The sequence below is a fragment of the Mastigoproctus giganteus genome, chromosome 10 (assembly GCF_048544385.1).
Source record: "Mastigoproctus giganteus isolate SK-2022 chromosome 10, ASM4854438v1, whole genome shotgun sequence".
In the NCBI taxonomy this organism is placed as follows: domain Eukaryota; kingdom Metazoa; phylum Arthropoda; class Arachnida; order Uropygi; family Thelyphonidae; genus Mastigoproctus; species Mastigoproctus giganteus.
This window is the reverse complement of record NC_143584.1, coordinates 219,447,368-219,472,136: the sequence shown is the minus strand read 5'-3', so window position 1 is coordinate 219,472,136 and position 24,769 is coordinate 219,447,368. Positions and strand designations below refer to the sequence as shown.

At 38.0% G+C, this 24,769-nt stretch overlaps 1 protein-coding gene across 12 annotated transcripts in view; it reads left to right on the top strand.

The window, feature by feature from the left end:
- Rab3-GEF (Rab3 GDP-GTP exchange factor) overlaps positions 1 to 24,769 on the top strand; it is a 973,693-nt gene that overhangs the window by 521,831 nt on the left and 427,093 nt on the right. For all 12 annotated transcript variants that reach the window (XR_016547514.1, XM_090382519.1, XM_090382521.1 and 9 more), the window contains exons 21-22: positions 3,749 to 3,862; positions 18,128 to 18,297. Coding sequence is in view for 11 of the 12 variants with exons in the window: in XM_090382519.1 (XP_090238645.1) it covers positions 3,749 to 3,862; positions 18,128 to 18,297 (284 nt within the window). In the remaining variant the exon portion in view is untranslated. The remainder of the gene's footprint in view (positions 1 to 3,748; positions 3,863 to 18,127; positions 18,298 to 24,769) is intronic.

The following is a 24,769-nucleotide window of genomic DNA, read 5'->3' as shown; positions in this document are numbered from 1 at the left end:
TCCGGAAGCATAGGTAGCTGTCGGCAAGAAAGCGGCTTTGTAAAACAGCTTGAGGGTCTTCTTTTTCAATCCCCAGTCCCTTTTTGCGACTCTGGTAACAAGGGCTGTATAGCCCATATCTTCTTACGGATGTATTTCAAGTGTGCCTGGAAGGAGAGAGTGGGGTCAAGTATTACTCCCAGGTATCTAAGTTCCTTGGACAGTCGTAGTGTGATACCATCAATCTTAATCTGTGGGGGTCTCCTGTATTCTAGGGCACCCTTGAGGAGAATGGAGTCTGTTTTGGTTGCAGAGATCCTAAGGAAGTGGATATTGGTCCACTCTTATAGGATTTTAAGGGCATGATTTGCCTTTCTTTCCAGCTGGATTCTGCTGTTTGCCTCTATCATCAGGATGAGGTCATCTGCAAAAGCTTGTGAAGATGCCTCTCCAATATCGGTATTTAGGAATTCATCCAAGACGATGTTCCATAACGTAGGTCCTAAAACGGAGCCTTGTGGACAGCCTCTGTTGATTTTTCTGGTGAGTATTTTATATGGAGCATTCACCATGATGAGTCTACTGGAGAGGTAACTTTGGATTACTCGATAGAGTAGATATAATGTCGATATTATTGTAGATATAATGAGATCTTCCACAAGCTGCCTGTAGTTTCTGGCTTTAACACTTCCTAGAAAACCAGTCGAAACATTTCGAAAAGCTTTTCATGCTCATTTCTTGCTGTCACTAAGGACACATTCGAATTGTTCATCTTTGAAATCTTTGAATTGTTTCATCTTTGCCTTATATGTGGACCAATGAAAACATTTGCCCTAATCTTCTCTGTACTAAGTCTTTGGAATTTCTCTTGCAAGTATGTGAATGCAGGACTGTTCACTTCCAAAGCTTTCACGAAATTTTTAATGAGCGCCAGTTTGATGTGGAGTGTTAGAAGCAAAAATTTATTTGGATCTCTAGAGGTTCAAATGCTACGTTCTTCATTCCAGGTGTTAATGATTTTCGTTGAGGCCAATTCCTCTTCTCATAGTGCATGTCCTTGGCACGACTATTCCACATTTCAGAGAATGCAACAATACTTAGTGTAACCCTTTTGTAGTCCTATTTAAATGCCGATTACCTTTAAACAACCACATATCTGCCACTCATACTTCTGCTAGTGTACACCTAAGAGGATGTTCTCTATGCTTGCTTATGTTTCTTTTTTGTGGACGGCATACGCAAGAGGTATTGAAGGCAGCATAATTCCATTGGGTAATAAGGCTAACCTTAGAAGCATCTATAAATAGTTGCCATTCTTCGGGAATGTGCCTCATGTTTATTGCTGCCATTAGACCATCAACATCCTTAGAAACAGTGAGTTCACCTTCTGTTTGATAGAATTTATCATAATCTTTATTTCAAGTACGAAACGTTGTCACTTTCGCAAAATGATCTAGAAGATTCCACTGTTGTAGCCTCACGGCCAAAGCTCTGCCTTATTCTTCGACAGTTTGAGATCCCTGATGAGATCATTAAGCTCGCTTTCTGTGATCTTATGTGGTTCAGAAAGATAAAGGTTTGGACAAAATGGTGAAAACCTTGACATAGACGGCTGTTGTACTTCTTCATGTATATCAAGTTGATGTTCTTCAGTGTATGTATCTTCATTAGAGTGTACAGAAAAATGGTCAGGTGGTTGAGGAATAGGTAGTACTTCACCATGAGGCATGGGATAATTGCAAATGGTAGAGTAACTTGTATTGCAGATAATAGAGATGTGAATGTAGAGTAACTCGCTAATCTGAGATCCCAACTGTAATTCAAAAACAAAAGCCAATTGACAAATTTTAATGTGATTTTTCATAATCAGCAGCATAAAACTAGTCAATATTGGGTATTTTCGTTTTCATAACATTTTACCTGTTGTCCAATGTTATGCACTTCTACAAAACCAAATGGAAGTTCGTTTTAATAGTCAATGAAGCTGTCAATTAATCAATAAAATGTTTGAATGACAAGACATTTTTGAAACATTATTGGTGATGAAAGGAATATGGATACGATCAAGAAATCAGACAGCAATCATCCCAATGAGTGAATGACTTCCTTCCCTCGGCCAAAAAACACACAGAAAATGTGCAATAAAGTAGTAGTAGTAGTGGTGGTGGCATGTGATGCAAGAAGCAACTGTATGAGCTTATGTAGCATCAGCCAAAAAAAAAAAATAATAATAATAAAATAAAATAAAATAAAAAAAATAAAAATAAAAAAAATAAAAAAATCACACCATTCCCTCCAAATACCTGTCCAGTTCCTCCTTAAATTTATTTAACCTGTCTACTTCCACAACGACAGATGGAAGTTTGTTCCAGCAATTAACCACCCTCTGGCTAAAAGCAAATTTCCGCACATCTATTCTACACCTGTCTTTTCTTAATTTGAATTTATGCCCCCTTATGTTCATAATCTGAACAAGTGGAAGGATCCCAGAGGTGTATAAGGCCTTGAATGGGCTGGAGACTGGGCACCTGCGTGGTGATCTGATTGAGGTATATAAGGCCTTGAATGGGTTGAGCACGCTGAATTCTGATGGGATCCTTCCACTTGTTCAGATTACAAACCTAAGGGGGCATAAATTCAAATTAAGAAAAGACAGATGTAGAATAGATGTGCGGAAATTTGCCTTTAGCCAGCGGGTGGTTAATTGCTGGAACAAACTTCCATCTGTCGTTGTGAAAGTTGATAGGTTGAATAAATTTAAGGAGGAACTGGACAGGCATTTGGAGGGAATGGTGTGATTTTTTTTTTTTTTTTTGGCTGATGCTGCATAAGCTCATACACATGCTTTCTTGCATCACATGCCACTACTACTACTACTACATTGAAATTTTAAGATTCCTTTGTGATGCTATTCAAAGAAAAAGACTAGAAAAGTGGAGGTACAAAAACTAGTTGCTTCACCCATAATAATGTGCTATCACATTTATTGTTACTTGTACAGAGTTTTTCAGCCAAACACAGATTTTCTCAAGTCAAGCAAATCCCATGATTCACCAGATATATGGCTCTATGTGACTTCTTTTTGTTTTCTAGAATAAAAAAAAAAATCCTGAAAAAAATTTATTTGATAATGTACCACAATAAAAAGTAATACAGTAGATCAGCTTTCAGTGATTTAAAAATGAGCTTTCCAGAAATGCTTCCATACATGGGAAAATTGTTAAGTAAAATGTATTGTCTTAGAAAAACACTATTTTGAGGGGAATTAAGTCATACACCCTGATATGCATATTGTCACTATGTCATAGCAGTCTGAATATTTTTTTGAACAGCCCTCATGTGCAGAAAGTTTTTGTTTTTACAACACTTTATAAATTTTCACAGACTCACTCTATACTTGGGAGAAACTTACTGCCTCAAACACATGCATATTCAATTAACTCACGCTGTAAGTGTTAATATCTCTTGGCCTGACAGATGTAGTTCAGTCCACAATCTGAAAAAAAAAAAAAAAAAAAAAAAGTTGCAAGTGTGAATCACTATCCAACGCAGTTAACACGGATCACTGTGTTGAAAAACTGATTTATATTTCACATAAATATTATATAAGAATGTCAGATGTTATTTTGGCTTGTTTAGCTTTTAAGTGTTTATATCACAGCTTTGGACATGCACCTCTAATTTTAATTTCTGTGCCCCAAGTTTGTTTTAAAAATTCTTATTTTTTTAAATTTCAGTTTAGTCAAGCCTAAATTATTAACTGTTTCAGGTTCAAGCAAAAGTAGTACCAATAGTAGTCCTTCCGACGTATGCCACAGAGGATCTCCTGGAAGTGAGAGGGAGAGTTATGAAAGAACTTCCCATAGTGGTGATCATCATTACCGTATGTTTATTTGTACATATTTACATGAAAATGAATATTTATAATTTTGCTATAAAGAATTATGAAAGATTTATTTACCAAATCTTTTTACTTTTTCCAGACCTCAGTCAGTATTCGTGCATAGCAATAACCTCTTTTTTCTTTTGTTGATATATAGAAATCATGCATTTACACCTGTAAAAACTTTTTTTTATTATTATCTGATAATTGTTTTTTTTTTTTTTTAATGCTTATTAAAATTTAACAGTCCCAATATGTGGTGGTATCTTTCCTATCATGAGTTATTTACATAAGTAAACAATCCATTTTATTTCTTAAATAAAAGGTACACTTCATAGTCAAAAAGAGTGACACTTCACTATATTAAAAAATCATTTGAATAATGCTTTATCAACCATTAATTTCAACTCACATTATCATGATACAAATTTGTTGGGTAAAATTAGTTAAAACAATGGGAATAGGGTTCCCCTCTCCCTTCCTTCCTTCCTTCCTCTCTCTCTCTCTTGGTTGAAGGCTGAGAATGCAGAAAATACTTGTTAAATTTCTGTTCATGGTATTTTTTTGGAAATGCATAAAAGAAGATTGTGTCAAAAAAAGTAGACGGTATAAATGAGGAAATGTTAGCCCTGTGAGGCTAAAGTTTAAAAGTGAATTACAGAAAGGAATGCAGCAGAAACTGAACATCTTTGTGATATTTGTGATAGAGAAAGGTCATTAAACAGATCATGTGGATAAGAGACAGGTTAATTAATAATTAACCTCCTGACTGCCCTGTTTTTTTTGGTTAGAGTCTAAGAGGTTTAATGAGGTTCTGGGACACCACCTCTATATGTGGGAACATTTTTCCATGGCAGGGTGGATTCAGATTTATGCAGAGTCAGTAGCTATCTAGAGGAAAAGTAATGCCAGGAGCTAAAAGGAAAGTCCAGTTTTTTTATGCAGAGGAAGTAATATTTGAGATCTGCTGAGCGAGAGAGAGAGAGAGAGAGAGAGAGAGAGAGAGAGAGAGAGAGAGAGAGAGAGAGAGATCAAATTAATCCCTAATAAAGATATGTGATCTCTGTTGGGAACTGTCTAGCAATCTTGAGTGTTATTGAGCATGGGAGCAACAGGTGTGAATCACAAGAAATTTATACATAAAGAGGGGAGAGAGGGAATGCTGCATTCTATGTACAGGTGTTTCAAAGACTAATGAGGCACATTTCCTGGGTGAAGCCACAATTCTTAGAGAAAAGCAGCTGGTTCTTGCTGCACAACAATGCCTCTGCCCATTCTGCATTTGTTGAGAAGACATTTCTGATGAAACGTGGCATTTTTTGATATTACTATTGTTGGTTGGTGTAGTATTTTGTATCCTATCCTTAGCCTGTACCCTAATTCAGTTTATTGTGGCAAAGGGGAGGATAACCCCTGTTTAAGCATGTTCTTATCATGTAGTATTTTATATCCTATCCTTAGCCTGTACCCTAATTCGGTTTATTGTGGTAAAGGGGGGATAACCCCTGTTTAAGCATGTTCTTAAACAGGGGTTATCCCCCCCCCTTGCCACAATAAACCGAATTAGGGTACAGGCTAAGGGTAGGATACAAAATACTACACAAACCAACCAGGTTGTCACAGACATTCTCTCAGATATGCCAGACAAGCTGTTCTTGCTACCTGGGAGTCTAAAACGCTGATGGAACTGATATTTGGGTGACACTCAAGTCAAGTGGACCCAATTTCGGCGAAGTCCAGACGGTCTATGACAGCCAAATCCTCTGCTTGCACCTTCACAATGGTGGGACTGTTAGTAATCCTGGGTATAACCTTCATGCACAAGTACATGGTGGGTGACCACCCAGGTGTGAACCAACGTAAGCAGGGGTCGAGGTGTGGCGCCCACACCACATGGAGGAACGCCGCCCCTCTATGTTACCAGGCAGTACTAGGTGGTAGATGACTCTCATCAATCAGTGAAATACCACCACTTTGCTTATTGGAGGCTTGAAGTGGTGGAACCCATGTTTAGTCTCTAGAGCTAAGTTCTGGAACCCTTCCCTATCTCTTCCATCATGCAGTATGATTGATGATTTTTGAGGTTATGATGAATGTCGTGGCGAGATCCAATATTCCTTACATTTCGAGGGTACAGCTCTAAAACGGTGTTCGCAGGCCGGCCGCTAGATAGTACATCGGACCAAACCTATTGGTAACTCTCTAGGAGGCTTCTGGATCAGCTAGTGTATAATCTTGCTAATTCTACTCTGCCAGATAGTGACTGGAGGGAGTCCGAGTAGTGTGTATGCGGGGAGCATTGTTGAGGCCACGTTATGTCAAGGATCTGGGTATATTCTTACCACGTGTGCGCCATATCCAGAAATTTCATTACTTCATACAGCATGTCCCACCCACTTTTTCTTACTATTGAATACACCATGAATTGTCAAAATAATAGAGCAAGCTTATCTGCGAAAAGATCTAAACCTCCCAAGGACTTCCTAATTCATTTCACAAATATACATGGTCTCAATTCCAATCTCAACGATGTCCATTTCCACTTGCAGTCTTCCAAACCCCATGTACTTTTTCTGACTGAATCTCAGTTATCAGTTGATACAACTACTGCTCATCTCAGATGTCCAAATTATTTGCTGTATGATTCCTTTCGCCTCAAAGGTGGTACTTGTGCATATGTCCGAGACTTGGCAATTTGGAATCTCCTCTCTTTGATCTTCTCTGGCTTAAAATCTCTCTACCTCATTGTGTAAAATTCATCTGTTGTCTCTACCGTTCTCCCAACTCCACTAATCACTTGGAGCTCTTTGACTTCCTCTCTTTGCAACTTGACTTTCTCCAGTCCAACTTTCCTAACAGTGAGGTAATTTTCCTTGGTGATTTTAACGTTCACAACTCCAGCTGGCTTCCGTTTTCTAGTCACACCAATCCAGCAGGTCGAGATGCTGAGGCTTTTGCAATTACTAATGACCTAGCACAGATTGTTCATTTACCTACAAGAATACCGGACAATCCTAATCATACAGCCAATACGCTTGATCTTTTTCTCACAAACAACCCTTCTAAGTACAAGGTTGAAGTGAGAGGTCCTTTAGGCACTTCAGATCACAACTTGGTGATTGTCTCTTCTCCAATGGAACCTTTATCTCATGGCTATTCCCAACCTCGTATTGTTTGGCATTACAAGAATGCAAAATGGGATGACCTGCGAGACTTCTTTTCTTCTTTTCCTTGGTCTGATGTCAACGTTTGCTCAGATCGTGTCAGTGAAATTATTCTTGCAGGAATGGAATCCTTTATCCCACACTCCACTTTAAAATCTCGTCCTTTATCTAAACCTTGGTTTTCCAATAAATGTGCTAAGGCTGTTCAAGAGAAGAATGTTGCATATCGTAATTGGCTTGTTTCCAATTCTTCAGTTCCATTTTCTGCCTACACCAAAGCTCGCAACAATTGTAAAGCAGTTATTAATCAGTCCAAACTAGATTTTGAACAGGCTAAGAGTAGAAAACTTGCTTCTTGCCCTAATGGTAGCCGAGCATTCTGGTCTCTTGCCAAAGCTATTGGCCGCAACTTTTGCCCATCTCTGCTCCCACCTCTGTCCAAACCAGATGGTTCTGTTGTCACTTCAGCCAAGGATAAAGCTGACCTGCTAGCATCCCATTTTTCTTCGAGCTCATGTATTAATGATCTTGGTAAAACACCTCCCACCATTCCTAAAACGCTCCATTCAATGCCTCCCGTGTTCTTCCGTCAAAAGGATATCAGAAGGATTTTGATGAATCTTGATGCTAAGAAAGCTCCAGGTCCTGATGGTATTTCTCCACTTGTTCTCAAAACCTGTGCTCCTGAACTTACTCCTATTCTTTGCCGCCTTTTTTTCACTTTCTTATTCCAAAGGTGTTTTTCCTTCTGCTTGGAAATTTGCTCATATCCAGCCAGTTCCTAAAAAGGGTGACAAATCCCTCCCATCCAATTATCGTCCCATTGCAATTACTTCTACTCTTTCTAAAGTAATGGAGAAATCAATTAACCAACAACTCTTAAACTACCTAGAAACCTTCCGTCTGATCAATGATCGCCAGTATGGATTCCGTCAGTGTCGATCCACTGGTGATATTCTGGCTTATGTTACCCATTTATGGACTAATTCAATGGAAAGGTTCGGTGAAACACAAGTAGTTGCTCTTGACATCTCAAAGGCTTTTGATCGTGTTTGGCATAAAGGTCTTCTAAACAAGCTTCCATCTTATGGTTTCCCAACTGTTTTTAGTAATTGGTTATCCAGTTTTCTCTCTGATCGCTCACTGAGGGTGATGGTAGATGGCTTTCTATCTTCCAACTTCTCCACTAATGCCGGTGTCCCCCAAGGTTCAGTTCTTTCCCCCACTCTTTTCCTCTTGTATATCAATGACCTTCTTCCATTGACTGGAAATCCTATCCATAGTTTTGCCGATGATAGCACATTGCATTCAATTTTCCATTTTGAGAAACCTTGTCCTGCTCAATCAGCTTCAAGTTCTCGAAAATCTGCTGCCAATTCCTTAAATGCCGATCTTCGGATAATTCTCCAGTGGGGCAAAGACAACTTAGTTGATTTCAACCCTTCCAAAACTCAATCTTGTCTTATATCTCGCAAAAAGGATTCTTCTGCTCCTATGCTTATCTTTAGTGACACTCCGATTTCTAGGCAAAATGATATATCTCTTTTGGGGATTACCCTGACTTCTAATCTCTCTTGGCACAAGCACATTACAAATATTGCTTCCTCTGCATCTAAAAAACTTGGTTTTCTCTTTCACTCTCGGCGTTACTTTTCTTCCAAACAGCTGCTCACTCTGTATAAATCGCAAATCCGCCCTGCCATGGAATATTGTTCCCACGTCTGGGGTGGTGTCCCCAAAACCTCTCTCAGGCTTCTTGATTCCATTCAGAAGAGGGCGATTAGGTTAATTAATGATTCATCTCTAACAGAGTCTCTCCACTCGCTTTCTCATAGACGCACTGTTTCTGCTGCATGCCTCTTCTACAGATACTTCCATGGGCACTGTTCTTCTGAATTGGCTTCTATAATTCCCGCTCTCTCTTTCAAAACAGTCCGAACACGTGCCACCACCAGCCAACATCCATTTACTGTCCAACTTCAGACCCACAGAACCAACTATTCATCTTTCTCATTTATTCATTCAACTGATGTTTTCTGGAACAACCTTCCTTCATAACATATTTCCTGAAAATTACAATCTACAGAAGTTCAAGTCCAATATCAACAAATATCTTCTTTCGTCTTCTCAACCTCCAACCCAAGCACGGTACTAAGTACTATAGGTTCTAATACCTCTCGTGTTTGGGGTTCTCATTAAAAAAAAAAAAAAAAACCCAACAATAGTAATATCAAAAAATACTTTATTTCTGTCCCATATGTTGAACAGTGGCACAAACAGCCTAATAGATTCTTTAAAGATACCGAATTTAAAATCGTGGCCAGGCCCATACGGAAATTACACACTATACTGAACAATTGTTCGGTTCTTTCTGCATTCGCAACACAAATTAATGATCTGGTATACAACATTTCTTGCAGTGATTGCGACTCGTCTTACCAAGATTCGACGCGATTTTCTCTGAATATTCGTGTAAATCAACATGAAGCCTCAGTTCGCGCTTCTCGTTCAGCAGCGTCAGAATTAGCCTTTCATGCCATTAACGAAAAACGTACTTTTTTATTTAACAAGGCCAAAATACTTAATGTTCAACGTAATTATACGTGACTATTAATTTCAGTAACCGTAGAAATTAAATTACACGAGAATTCTGTTAATGTTCGGTGGCCATATTTGATCTCCAATGTGTGGACCTTTATGCACATGCGCGAAAACAAATAATCACTATTGAAGTTTCAGGTTCAACCCTATTCGGTAATTTTCATTCCTGTGGTCACGACATACGGTCGAAAAGCGTTGTCAGCTTCAGGAAGCAAAATCGTTTTGAATATTTTTAATTGCGTTAAATTGATTTGAATTGTGTTAAATTGGTTTTTAATTATTTATTTTTTACTCTAATGTAAGTTAAATTTTTTCATTTTAATTTCTGGAGAGTATCATACAGAAGTGTTCTACATTCTACATACTATATTGAGGTAAAACTCCTCTTATTATTTTACAAATATTAATATCAACGTAGAAAATATTGAGTATTAGAGCTCTGATTCATACTATTTAAATGAATATAAAACCATACTTGAGCTCCTTCACTTTGTGTTCTTTTTATTTCACCAGTCTGAGAACTTTATTGCCACACTCCACATAAAATTCTTTATTTCCAAACAAATATAAAAATAAATAATACACAAGACAACCCATGGCGAAAACTCCTTAACAAGGCATCTGTATATTATTCCTTCACATCAGCAGTGATGTGATTCTTCTCCTATACTCAGGATTCATGTCCCTTGAGTTGCAGTCAATTGCAAATGAGTTAATTAGCCCAGAAATAACATTTATGAAGTACTGGTTTGGACTGTAGACTTGTTCTACAATTTCTACAGTCCAAAATACATGACTATCATCTAGTTGGCTTAATGGAATCTTTTATGCTAACAGGCTTAAGGAACACAGATTGTCTTTTTGGCGAACACACTGGTGCAGTTAGGAAGTCTCTATTTGGTACATATTAGAACTTGAAACAGTCATCCAGGTGTTGATCAGGGAGATTATTAAAAAGTATTTTGATTTATATGTGAGATCTGTTGCTAGCTACTAAATGCCCAAAGAGGGAAGGCATAGTTAGCAACAGATCTCACATATAAATCAAAATACTTTTTAATAATCTCCCTGATCAACACCTGGATGACTGTTTCAAGTTCTAATATGTACCAAATAGAGACTTCCTAACTGCACCAGTGTGTTTCCCAAAATAACAATTTAGAATAAAAAGACACCCCATTTAACAATTTAGAATAAAAACTTTACCACATTAGGCCTGTTAATTACAACTCCATGAATAGATATGGAAACTGGGGCTGAATTGCATGCAAGAGAAAAAACAAATATTTGGTTTCAGTAGAATTTATCTTTAGCCCAAACCTGTTCAAGGAAGACAGCATTCCTTATATGGAGTTTGAAATCTTCCTCCACAGTGCCAAAAAAACTTAATTGCCTTTAATTGGAACAGACATACAAATCATCAGCATAAATGACAAAGTTTGGATTAACCATAAAAAAAAAAAATTAAAAAAAAAAAGGATTCCAAATGGCCACAAATAAAACAGGTGAAAGAGCTTCACCTTGAGAAAAACCAACAGAATTTTCCTCACATGTACTAAGAATATTATTACTAGATATACTGAAGAACATTATGTGCAAATTTATTATAGTAACAGTTTTTAAATCTTCCACTTCCATTTGGAAAGTTGGTTACCATAGCAGACCAAACCAAACCAGAAGGATAATTCTGGATTAGTCATAGGCACTTCTACTACCATGGTTTGGAGAGTCTAAAGCAAATGGAAAAAATTCTACTCTTTTATTCAGGGTGGATGTACTTTATTGCTGCATGTGACTATGAGGTACGCAAATTCTCATTGAAAAATATTTGTAAAAATATCAAGGCATCACAAATTTCATCAATTGTTAGTGCACCATTTTCAGATTTGAAATTTTTTGTGGACAATTTTCCAGTACTTTTGGGTGCCATTGAAGAAAATGAAATAGATGAAGTATAGGTGTTTTCCAGCATCAATTCTGTCAATTTCAGTGTAGGAACCTGTCAGGTATTATTATGAAAGAGTTGAATTACTGTGGTCCTTGGTCAGGGCACTGACAAGTACAGAAGAAAGCATTAAATATAACAAATTATCCCAAGTCAGTTATGGCAATTTTAATAATTCCTGATAGCAATACTGAGTGAATACTTAACAGGCAAAAGAATCCGAAGTCAGGTCAACTTCTACTGAATGAAAATGCTCTTGACATCCAAATCTCAACAGCAGTTTCATAGTTATAAACAAAGCTTATATTACATATTGTTATATTATTATTGGCATATGACGCAAGAAAGCAAGCCTATACAGCATCAACCAAACAAAAAAAAAAAAAAAACTTGCCACATCACCTGTCCGTCCTCACCAATAATTTGTTTAGTTGTTCCTTGAATTTATTCAAACTACCCACACTTCGTTAACAACAGATGAAAGATGGTTTCAACAATCAACCATCCACTAGCTGGTTAGAAGTTGGCTTCAACAATCAACCATCTAGTCACTTTACACATTGCTGTATGTTCCAATAGAAGCAGTACAAGAGTCACTTTCACTTCTGCCTGTGACTATTATTAATCTATTAGTCTGTGTATCCCCCCAAGATAGCAGTTTTCCTACTGACTTCACTGCTTCAATAGCATCAGCAAATATTTTTGCATCCTTTCTATTTAATCATATCCTATCTATGTAAAATCAGCCTCTCCTGTTAATAAGCACAGACTGTTGAGAAAAATTCTACCCTATGAGCCTTGCAGTCTCTCCAGGGCTGAATTGATTGATGAGGCTCTCAACATGTACTCCCTCCTCATGTCTGTGCAGAATTGCAACTGCTTTCAAATGTAATCCTAACTCATGACTTTTTCCCAGCATTTCCCTGTACTTATCAGTACTCAGTTCCCCTACTCTTAATGTTATTAGTGCCAGCATGCAACAATATCAACTTTTATACTCTTAAAAGATGATTCTACTCTACATCACTACCTTTACTCCTGTCCTATTTCACCTATTCTTTTCACAGAATGTGTTTCCCATTTCCCTATGCATTCTGCTGTGGGGATTGCTGCTATGTTGTCCGATGCAAAAGTGCATGCTCTGGCATTGAATTCGGCAGCAAAGACTCTGTGGAACCCATTTTAATTCCTTAGAAGGCATCCACCCTATCAGGTATCAAAAATACCCATCAGAATGCTGATTTTGCATATAATTTCCTCATACTCTTTGTACAGAACACACACAGATATTCCTCTTGGCTGTGTCATGTCCCGTTCCAGAGAGAACCCCAAAATTGCACAAGCAGCACATTTTGTAAGGCCATGGTTCATAAGGGAACTACCCCTTCAATTCTCCATCTGAGCCACAGGATTCCCGCTGTTTTTAGCATGTTGCTTTGCTGCTCTAGTCTGAGGTATGATTTCTATTTAAATTCAATTTTAAAATCAAATTTACATTGTATGTATTATGCTATACCATTACCTTCGTAGAGTTTTATATTAGTTATTGCCTTACTGCAAATAGAATTTCTTAGCTAAAAGCAAAAAGATGTATGTATATATATATGTGTATATATATATGTGTATATATATATGTGTATATATATATATGTGTATATATATATATATATATATATATATATATATATATGCCAAACTGAGTGATTAGAACCTATGAGCTACTTATTTACCACAATTAAAACTATACAGTTCCACTACCATGTACTACAAGTACATGGTAGTGTATACTAGTTCCGTGATACGATATTTGTGCCAAATCACCAATATAACTTTGACTCAACATTTCTGAAGAGCGTAAAGTATGCCTCAGTATTTTTCTTGAAAATACTGAGGCATACTTTATGCAAAATATCTAAAGAGATATCCACAAATGGTAAAATGTCAGGTAAGCTAATGTTTAAAAGCATTACTGTTGTGCATTACTGGAAAACACACATGAAATGTTTTTCCAGTGTAATTTAATTTCTAGTGCATTGTAGATTTTAAAAATCCTCCTTTTTCCGAAAAATCTCCTGTTTTCCTTGTTTTTTTGGGAAACAACACATTGCTTTTTTTTTTTTTTTTTTTTTGAAAAAAAAACAAGCCTCCCATTTTTTTGCTTGTTTTGGATCAAAAACCTATATTTTTTTTTTACCTGTTTTTAGTATTGGTAGCAGGAAATGATGAAAGAAAACAGGCTTACACAACATCAGCAAAAAAATATCCCATTTTACCTATTCATCCCCCCCCCCCCAAATTTGTCTAGTTCTTCCAATCAGACAGAAGTCTGTTCCAGCAATCAACGCCCATTGGCTAAAGGCAGCCTTCTGCCCAACTATTCTGCAACCATCTTTCCTCAATTCAAATTTATGCCCCCCATGTGTATAGTCTGAGTAAGAGGAATAATCCCATGAGCATTGAGCTTGCTCAATCCATTCAAAGCTTTAAAAACTGCAATCAGATCACCCCACTGGTGCCCATACACTTCTTTTGGTCCATACACTCCCTCCTCCTGCTTATAAATGTGTGAACTCAAGCTATGAAAGTCAAAAGTTGGCAGCTATGGTAATAGGTATATGTCATTTCCAGATAGTTTGCTACATGTTTCTACTGAGTAATTTTCACTTCTACAATGGTAAATGACAACAAAGGCCAAAATCCAAAGTTTCAGTTTGCACCACTTTTAATCCTTTGTCAATTATGGTAGCAAACCAGGACTTTGACTTTTGTAATGTTTTTATTCTTAATCAATTTCAATTTGGTATTTTCTCTTCTTAATATTCATATTATGTATCATTGAAGATTACATTATTGGAACAGTCCCATACAGTTTGGAGGACAACAACCTGCTGCCATGTTTTTTTAGGATTTTTTATTCAAAAAAAGAAGACAATGTGTTAGGTACCCACGTGTAGAGAAACAACAGAAATACAAGGAGGTACTTTCACTTCTGATTTTTCACCCTATATAAACATTGTGATTATTAAAACTTTAATGACAGATGTCTTGGTCTTTGTGACAATGTGACAAATATAGAGCAAGAAATAGTAAACATTGAAAATACATTATAATCATCTTAACAAAAGCAAAATCTCTCTACTTTTACCCTTGACAGATGCCTCCTGTTGCATTGGTAGTTTGTGGAAAGAACTTAACGACCAATATCCAAGATCACCAATGTAACAGGATGAGTAAATTTAAAGAAGCATTCTTCATTAAGCTTTTCAGGTCTAAATTCATAAACATAAAACAAGGAATGGTGTTTGACCATCTGTATTATAACATCTTCAAGGACACAGTTGAAGAGGAGGCATCTCCGTGGGCAGGAGCAGCAGCAGTGCGTAGCACGTGCTTCTTGATTAGACCGGGGTTTGAGCCCGTGAGCCACCAAGTACGGAGGATGCGGAAAGGTCAGGGAATGACCACCGCATATCCCCGGAGCAATATGGTCTTAGTTGTTAATGCTCCTAAAAACCAAATAACAACAATAACAGTTAAAGAGAAGCTCAGAAATATGAAGAACCAAGCTGAGTCTTCAATGCTTCAACCAATTTCAGATTTTGGACAATTACGGTAACACAGAAGGGGTATGAAAGAATTGGTGTCAAAGCTTCATTAACTTAAGATAAAATTTATTAAATTTAAAATTAATTAGGAGGTTTTAAATTAATTTAGTTCCATAAATATTGATAAATGTAAGTTTGTAGTAATCCCAGAATAATACCAATTGGGTGGTACAACACTCAAGGTAGTGGACAGTACAAAGCCATATGGGTAATTGTACAGTCTGACAGGAAGTTCTCTGGACACTGCAGACAAGCTGCTAGGACAGCTTATGAAGTCCTCTCCATATAGAGGAATTTTTCCAGCAGGACAGAAAAATGATTACCTCGTTGTATAAGGCAGTGGTTTGGTCATACCTTCAGTACTGCATGCAAGTCTACAGACCTAGTTTTAGGAATTATGTGGATCATTTGGAATGGGTGTTTAGAAAGGCAACAAGATTAATCACGGACCCAAAAGCATACTCTTATGAAGAAAGACCCTAGTTCTGCAAATTGCAGCACTTGGAAACTGGACACTAGTTCCCTTCCATTTAGGAAACATAAATTGAAATTAACACAGGTTCAGTGTCCATCTGAACTTGATATGAGTGTGGGTACAGTCTGATTGTTTTCAGATAGTTTGTAACTAATAATATTAGTTACTAACTATAGTTACTAAATAAAAAGTAAACTGCAGCCATTATCAACCCACTGCACTGCAGGATGGAAGCTCCTCAACAATTCATTTTGAGGGAAATGAACTATAAACTGCCACACTGGTCCAGTGCGGGTTGGCAGATTGACCGTATTTAGCAGTCAGGGGCTTGAACCCTGGTTTAACTCAAAGAGCATGTGCTACTGCACTCCCGCTCCTGACCACTCGGCTATGGAGGCTACTAAATATCAGTTATTATGGCCAAATCTCTGTGTTGTGAAGCAGATGAAATGAAATGAAGCTGATGAAGCTATAGATAATTAAGGTGCTTAATGACAGTAATCAAGGTAAGCTACTACAACACGATCTTGTAAAATTAAGCAAATGTGCTGAGAAATGGCAGCTGAAGTTTAACATTGACAAATGCGAGGTACTTCGTATGGCTAGCAGTAATCCCAGATTAATGTATCAACTATCTTAATGTATTTATTTTCCACTAACCTGGTACCTACATTTAGGTTAGTGGAAAATGAAAATTCCTGAGGATAATTATGCAGTCGAATATGAAGTTCTTCAAGCAGTGCAGACAGACTGGCAGGACAGCTCGTGGGGTTTTGTAAGTGATGTACAGAAACTTTGTTAGCAGGGATGAGGCGCCTGTTGCACAAGGCAATGGTTAGACTTCATCTTGAGTACTGCGTACAGGTCTGGAGTCCTCATTTTAGGAAGGATATAGCTGTTAGAATGGGTTAAAGAAAAGCAATGAGATTGGTGAAGGAAACAAAAGGGTGGTCTTACCAAGAAAGGCTTAAGTTATGCAAATTGCATTGTCTGGAGACTAGGCACCTGCAAGGTGATCTGGCGCCTCCGTAGCCAAGTGGGCAGGGGCAGCAGTGCGTAGCACACATTTCTTGATTAGAGCGGGGTTCGAGCCCGTGACCACCAAATACGGAGGATGCGGAAAGGTCCGGGAATGACCACCGCATATCCCCGGAGCAATATGGCCTTAGTTGCTAATGCTCCTAAAAACCAAATAACAAACAAACAAGCAAGCAAGGGATCCGAGTGAGGTGCTTAAGGCTTTGAATGGATTAAGCAAGCTCAATTGCTAATGGTATTCTTCCTCTTGCTCACACTGCACACACACACACACACACACACACACACACAGTTTGGGTTATAAATTCAAATTGAGGAAGGATAGTTGCAGAATAGATTTGTGGAGGTTTGTTCCAACAATCAACCTTCAGCCAGCTTGTGCTTGATTGTTGGAACAAACTTCCATCTGTTGTTGTTGTGGAAATGGGTAGTTTGAATAAATTCAAGGAAAATCTAGGCAAATTATTGGAGGGGATAGACAGGTGATGCGACATCTTGTTCTCACAGATCACAAGTATTGAATTAGTGGTAAATTAGCATCATAAAAATTTTAAAAGTATTCAATAAAGGTACAATTAGATCTAGAGAAATATGTGGACAGAGTCATAGCCCAGATATGAGAAGTTTTTTGGCCAATACTCTGTGCTTGTTTTTTTTGCATCATGTTCCAGTACTAATACTAATTAAAGAGAGAATTGACATTGAGCTTTCATGCTCCTCCAATTGGTCAAATAGCAGATTATTATTATTATTATTAGCCATATGGTGCAAGGAAGCCTGAGGCTTATGCTGCACCAGCCAAAATTCCCGAGTTACCCTGAGAGAGAGAGAGAGAGAGAGAGAGAGAGAGAGAGAGAGAGAGAGAGAGAGGAATAATAATGATGATATCCAGCTCAGGACCCTGGGTGTGCCAAGCCCATACTCACTAGATGTGAGCCCCTAGGGTGAATATTGCTGTTTAGCCTCAAGCTTTGAACATAACATATAAAGCATTACCAGAATTTGACATTCTTAAGGAGCAGACTTAGTTTGGCTGCCAAGGAGACAACAGCTAGAATCAGATATGTTTTGTTTTATTTTATTACATCCAAAGGTTAATTTTAATGTTATAGTTAAATAATTAAAATTAATTAATGAAATATATTTAACTATATTTCATTATCTCTGTAACGTTTAACTTTCATCATTTTTAATTTTCATCTGTTTGGAAATTAATTTGTGCCTTTTCACTCTGTTTAATTTCGTCTCATATATTGTTCTGATCATAAGATCTAGTTAGGGTTCTGAAACATCATCTTTGTATCAAATTTTATGTAATTAGGTCATGAGCACTGAATAAACTAAGTTGGAACTGTTCATGTGGTATAAGAGTATTTCATTACATTATTTAATCTATGGATTTGTAAATAATATATTTATTCTTCTTTTTTGTTTTAGGAGCAGAGCTTAGTCCACAAAGGTATCATGAATCATCTCTCCATGCTGATGTACATATTACTCCATCCCCAGAAAGTTCAGAACATGAGGAAGCATCGGATATGTTTCGCAGCATCATTAATGCAAAACGCAACATCTTGTTCTCACGGATCACAAGTATTGAATCAGAGGTAAATCAGCATCTTAAAAATTTTAAAATTTTTCATTAAAGATACAAGTAGATCAGGACAAATGTGGACAAAGTCATAGCCAAGATGGAATTATTCTGAATATAAGTTTAAATATAATTGTCACTCTAATTTCACTCAGAGAATATTTTCTAAGAAGGGGAGATTTTTCTTCATAGCAGAATTGAGTGTCTGTTAATTTTTTTATTTATTTATTTATTTATTTATTTTTTGGCTCTTTTTCTAGAGCAAATTATAAAAAATTTTAATGTTTAGCTCCCTGAAAACTTAGGAAGTCAGATGATGGGCATATACAGGAAAAGGCCTCTGAGATGTTTAATAAGATAGTACCCCATTGATATATTTTGAAAGTTAACATGGCTAAGGTAAAGAAAGCCAACACGAGAACGACAAGAAACGTTGGATAACTTACGTGGAAAATTAGTTTCCTGACAGTGGACTCTAGCGTTGCTCGCTCAGTAAACAGACAGTAGGTGTTATCGGTCTGGAGCCGAAATCGAGAAGGATATATTGATTGACAGGTATGCATGGCAAATGATGAAATGATTGGTGGTGGGTGTGACAGAGGACAAGCTACTGTATAGTCATTAGTTGGCATTTTAATGTGTATTTATGAGTAAAGAACGGTGCATAATAGTTTTGTAATGAACAGTAAGCAGGTAATAGTAGCGATGAATCTTTTAAATATGGAAGAAATTTGTAAGGAAAATAAAACGTTGGTTGATTTTTTGATGAAAATTAAATTAATAAAAGTTTTGTTCTGTTCATTTTTATGTTCTTCGTTATGTTTTTTTCTCATTATTAAAAGCAAATTTTTGGAGTTCACGAGTGTTTTTACTATATTGTTGATTTAGGTCTGGTTACGAAAAAAGGAAAACGGTTCTTTATTTTTCGTTATATTTCGTAACCTGACCTTAAATGGTAGGTTAGGAAATAACAGAAATGGTTTCCTTATATTTAGTGATCTAACCCTGACGTTGTAGAGCAGATATCATCTTTTAAGGGCACAGAAGGTTATATAGTTGTACACATTGGCACTAATGATATCAAGAGTAGGAGACCGGCAGAATTGCTTAACAAGTACAGGTCACTGTTGAAAAAGAGCCATGAAATAGGGTTGAATTTGAAAGTGTCTGCAACTCTGCCCAGACACGATAGGAGGGAGTATATGATGAGAGCCTTGTCGATCAATTCGGCCCTGGAAAGATTGTGCAAGGCTCAAGGGATAGAATTTTTTTCAGCCTGGACTGTACTTGTTAACAGGAGAGATTGCTTCTACAGGGATGGGATACACTTAAATAGAAAGGGTGCAAGAATATTTGCTGATGCTATCGAGGCAGTGTTAGGTGGGTCGGAAAACTGCTAGCTTGGGGGGAGACAAAGACGAATAGATTAACAGTAGCCACTGGCAGAGGTGAAAGAGATACTTGCACTACTTCTATTGGAATGAGCAGAAGCCTGAAAAACAAGATGCAGGATATTTCAGAGACTGCTGGGAGTCATTGCGGTACAAGTAAACACATTGGTTGTGTTAGGGTAGCTAAGAATAGAAATAGGTGCATGTTTAGTTGCGTGTACACCAATGCTAGGAGTTTAGTAAATAAATTTGATGAATTTGAGGTATTGCTCAAAACATCAAAGGCAGATATTGTTGGGATGACAGAGACGTGGTGTCACACAGATATAAGGAATGCAGAATTGGAATTTGAGGAGTACAACATCTACAGAAAGGATAGACAGGATAGGAAGGGAGGAGGGGTTATGCTATTAGTTAAGAAACACATAAAATCCAAGGAAGTGAAGCCAGTCGACATTGCTGGACAGTGCAGGGTCGAGTCAGTTTTGTGTGACATAAGCATTGGGAGATCAAAACTGAGAGTAGAAGTGTGCTATAGGCCTAATGACTCTGATGAGTATAATAAGAAACTGTACAGGGAAATAGAGTGGGCCAGTAGATCAGAGAGTCTTATAATGGGAGATTTTAATTTCCCAGATATTGACTGGAATTTGTGGGCTGGTCACTCACACACTAGCAAGGCTTTTGTGGATTTATTGGATGATTGTTTTCTACATCAGCATGTTCGCGAGGCAACTAGAGGGAGGAATACTCTTGATTTGATTATCAGCAGTGATTCTTCATGCATTAAGAATCTGCAGATAAATGAACCACTAGGTCGCAGTGATCACAGTGTGCTGAAGTGGGATTTACTCAAAGAGGTAACTACCATTAGGGGTAAAGGGAAGGGTTATTGCTTTCGTAAAGGCAACTATGATGGACTGAGACAGTATTTAAATTCTATACAGTGGGACTAACTGATGATGTTACCAACAGCAAATGCAAAATGGGAAGCATTCAAAGAACTTATCTTGGAAGCTACTAGGCTTTACATACCAACTAATAAATATTGTTCAAGGTTTAGGCCTAAATGGATGTCAGATGAACTAATGAGGCATATGGCAGAGAAAAAAAATGCATGGGATACATACAAATTAACACATGACACAAAAGCCTATGATAGATACAAGTTGATCTGTAACCAAGTTACCAAGGAGGTTAGGCAGGCGAAGGCAGATTACGAGAAATCTTGGGCAAGGGATGCAAAGAAAAACAGCAAAGAGTTCTTTACTTATGTAAACTCTAGAAGGAAGAGGATGAATCAGATTGGTCCACTTGATATCAATGGGTCAACTGTTGATGATCCTGCTCAGGTAGCTAACAAACTAAATGAATATTTTGCATCGACATTCACACATGAGGAGTTATTTAGCGAGGGGAAAGCCAGAGGTGTATTCAACTCGAGCAGTAAGCTAGAGAATCTTGTAATAACTGAGAGTAAATTGGAGGGAAAATTGTTGAAGATAAACACAAGAAAGGCACTCGGGGTGGATGGGATCTATCCAGTTATATTAAAGGAGGCAGCAGAGGAAGTAAGCAAACCCTTAGCCATAATTATGAGAGCTTCCTTGGACTCAGTGGAGGTACCCACAGACTGGAGATATGCAAATGTGACCCCAATTCACAAAGGAGGATCAAAGGCTGACACAAGTAATTATAGACCTGTGAGTTTAACTTCTGTTCCAGGAAAATTAATGGAGGCACTAGTTAAAGAAGCACTGCAGGATCATTTAGACAAGACTTCAGTTATAGCTCGGACACAGCATGGTTTTGTTAAGGGGAAGTCTTGCCTAACCAATTTGATTGGATAGTTTGATGTAGTCACAAAGGAACTGAATGCAAAGAATAACTTTGATATCATATATTTCAATCTTATAAAAGCTTTTGATACTGTTGCACATGGAAGACTGCTGCACAAATTGGAGCAGTGTGGCATTGGAGGCAAATTGCTGCTGAGGGGGAGAAGACAGAGTGGTAATCAATGGCCACTGCTCGTCGTGGACTAATGTTGTTAGTGGAGTCCCTCAGGGCTCAGTGTTGGGTCCATTATTGTTTTCTGTATTTATAAATGATATTGATGGTATATCAAGCTTAATGTCAAAGTTTGCAGACGATACAAAGGTAGGCAGGGTTGTCAAGGACACTACTGACACTATGCTGATGCAACAGGATCTGGAAAGGTTGAGCAGATGGGCTGAGAGGTGGCAAATGAAGTTTAACATTGACAAATGTAAAGTACTACATGGGAAACAGCAACCCCAGAGTAACGTATCAACTCTGTGGTACTACACTGACAGTGGTAGAGAATGAAAGGGACCTGGGGGTGGTTGTGCAGGCAGATATGAAGTTCTCTGAGCAGTGCAGATGGCCTGCAAGATTAGCTCATGGTGTATTGTCAATGATATACAGGAATTTTTCTAGCAGGGATAAGGAGGTGATTATTCCCTTGTATAAGGCAATGGTCAGGCCACACGTAGGGTACTGTATACAGATCTGGAGGCCTCATTTCAAGAAGGATGTAGAGCTGCTGGAATGAGTACAGAGAAGGGCAACAAGATTAGTGAATGGAACAAAGGGGTGCTCTTACGAAGAAAGGCTTAAGTTTTGCAAATTACAGTGTGTGGAGACTAGGCACCAGCGAGGTGATCTGATAGAGGTGTATAAAGCCTTGAATGGTTTGATCATGCTCGATGCTGATGGGATTCTTCCTCTCGTTCAGAATAATCACCTGAGAGGGCATAAATTCAAATTGAGGAAAGACAGATGTTGGATAGACGTGTGGAAATTTGCCTTTAGCCAGCGGGTGGTTGGTTGATGGAACAGACTTCCATCCCTTGTGGTGGAGGTTGATAGCCTAAATAAGTTTAAGGCTCAGCTGGATAGAAATTTTGAACGAACAGAGGGGTGAAGTGGAAGAAGTTTTTTTTTTTTTTTTTTTTGGCTGATGCTGCATAAGCTTGCTTTCTTGCATCAAATGCCTCTACTAATGCTAATGCTGATGCTAACCTTAAACATTAGGTTAGAAAATAATATAAGGAAAGAAAGATTATATATATATTTATATATATCGAGGCAGTGTTAGGTGGGTCGGAAAACTGCTAGCTTGGGGGGAGACAAAGACCAATAGATTGACAGTAGCCACTGGCAGAGGTGAAAGAGATTCTTGCACTGCTTCTATTAGAATGAGCAGAAGCCTGAAAAACAAGATGCATGGTATTTCAGAGACTGCTGGGAGCCATTGTGGTACAAGTAAACACATGGGTTGTGTTAGGGTAGCTAAGAATAGAAACAGGTGCAGGTATACTTGCGTGTACACCAATGCTAGGAGTTTAGTAAATAAATTTGATGAATTTGAGGTATTGCTCAAAACATCGAAGGCAGATATTGTTGGGATATCAGAGACGTGGTGTCACACAGATATAAGGGATGCGGAACTGCAATTTGGGGAGTACAACGTCTACAGAAAGGATAGACAGGATAGGAAGGGGGGAGGTGTTATGCTATTAGTTAAGAAACACATAAAAACCAAGGAAGTGAAGCCAGTCGACATCGCTGGACAGTGCAGTGTGGAGTCAGTTTGGTGTGACATAAACATTGGGAGATCAAAATTGAGAGTAGGAGTGTGCTATAGGCCTAATGACTCTGATGAGTATAATAAGGAACTGTACAGGGAAATAGAATGGGCCAGTAAATCAGAGTGTCTTATAATGGGAGATTTTAATTTCCCAGATATTGACTGGAATTTGGGGGCTGGATACTCACACACTAGCAGGGCTTTTGTGGATTTATTGGATGATTGTTTTCTACATCAGCATGTTCGGGAGGCAACTAGAGGGAGCAATACTCTTGATTTGATTATCAGCAGTGATTCTTCATGCATTAAGAATCTGCAGATAAATGAACCACTAGGTGGAAGTGATCACAGTGTGCTGAAGTGGGATTTACTCAAAGAGGTAACTACCATTAGGGGTAAAGGGAAGGGTTATTGCTTCCGTAAAGGCGACTACGATGGACTGAGATAGTAGTTAAATTCTATACAGTGGGACCAACTGATGATGTTACCAACAGCAAATTCAAAATGGGAAGCATTCAAAGAACTTATCTTGGAAGCTACTAGGCTTTACATACCAACTAAGAAATATTGTTCAAGGTTTAGGCCAAAATGGATGTCAGATGAACTAATGAGGCATATGGCAGAGAAGAAAAATGCATGGGATACTTACAAATTAACACATGACACAGAAGCCTATGATAGATACAAGTTGATATGCAACCAAGTTACAAAGGAGGTTAGGCAGGCGAAGGCAGATTACGAGAAATCCTTGGCAAGGGATGCAAAGAAAAACAGCAAAGGGTTCTTTACTTATGTAAACTCTAGAAGGAAAGGGATGAATCAGATTGGTCCTCTTGATATTGATGGGTCAAGTGTTGATGATCCTGCTCAGGTAGCTAACAAACTAAATGAATATTTTGCATCGACATTCACACATGAGGAGTTATTCAGCGAGGGAAATGCCAGAGGTGTATTCAACTCTAGCAGTAAGTTACAGAATCTTGAAATAACTGGAAGTAAAGTGGAGGAGAAACTGTTGAAGATAAACACAAGAAAGGCACCCGGGGTGGATGGGATCTATCCAGTTATATTAAAGGAGGCAGCAAAGGAAGTAAGCAAACCCTTAGCCATAATTATGAGAGCTTCCTTGGACTCAGGGGAGGTACCCATAGACTGGAAATGTGCAAATGTGACCCCAATTCACAAAGGAGGATCAAAGGCTGACACAAGTAATTATAGACCTGTGAGCTTAACTTCTGTTCCAGGAAAATTAATGGAGGCACTGGTTAAAGAAGCACTGCAGGATCATTTAGACAAGACTTCAGTTATAGCTCAGACACAGCATGGTTTTGTTAAGGGGAAGTCTTGCCTGACCAACTTGATTGGATACTATGATGCAGTCACAAAAGAACTGGATGCAGGGAATAACTTTGATATTATATACTTGGATCTTAGAAAGGCTTTTGATACTGTTGCAAATGGAAGACTGCTACACAAATTGGAGC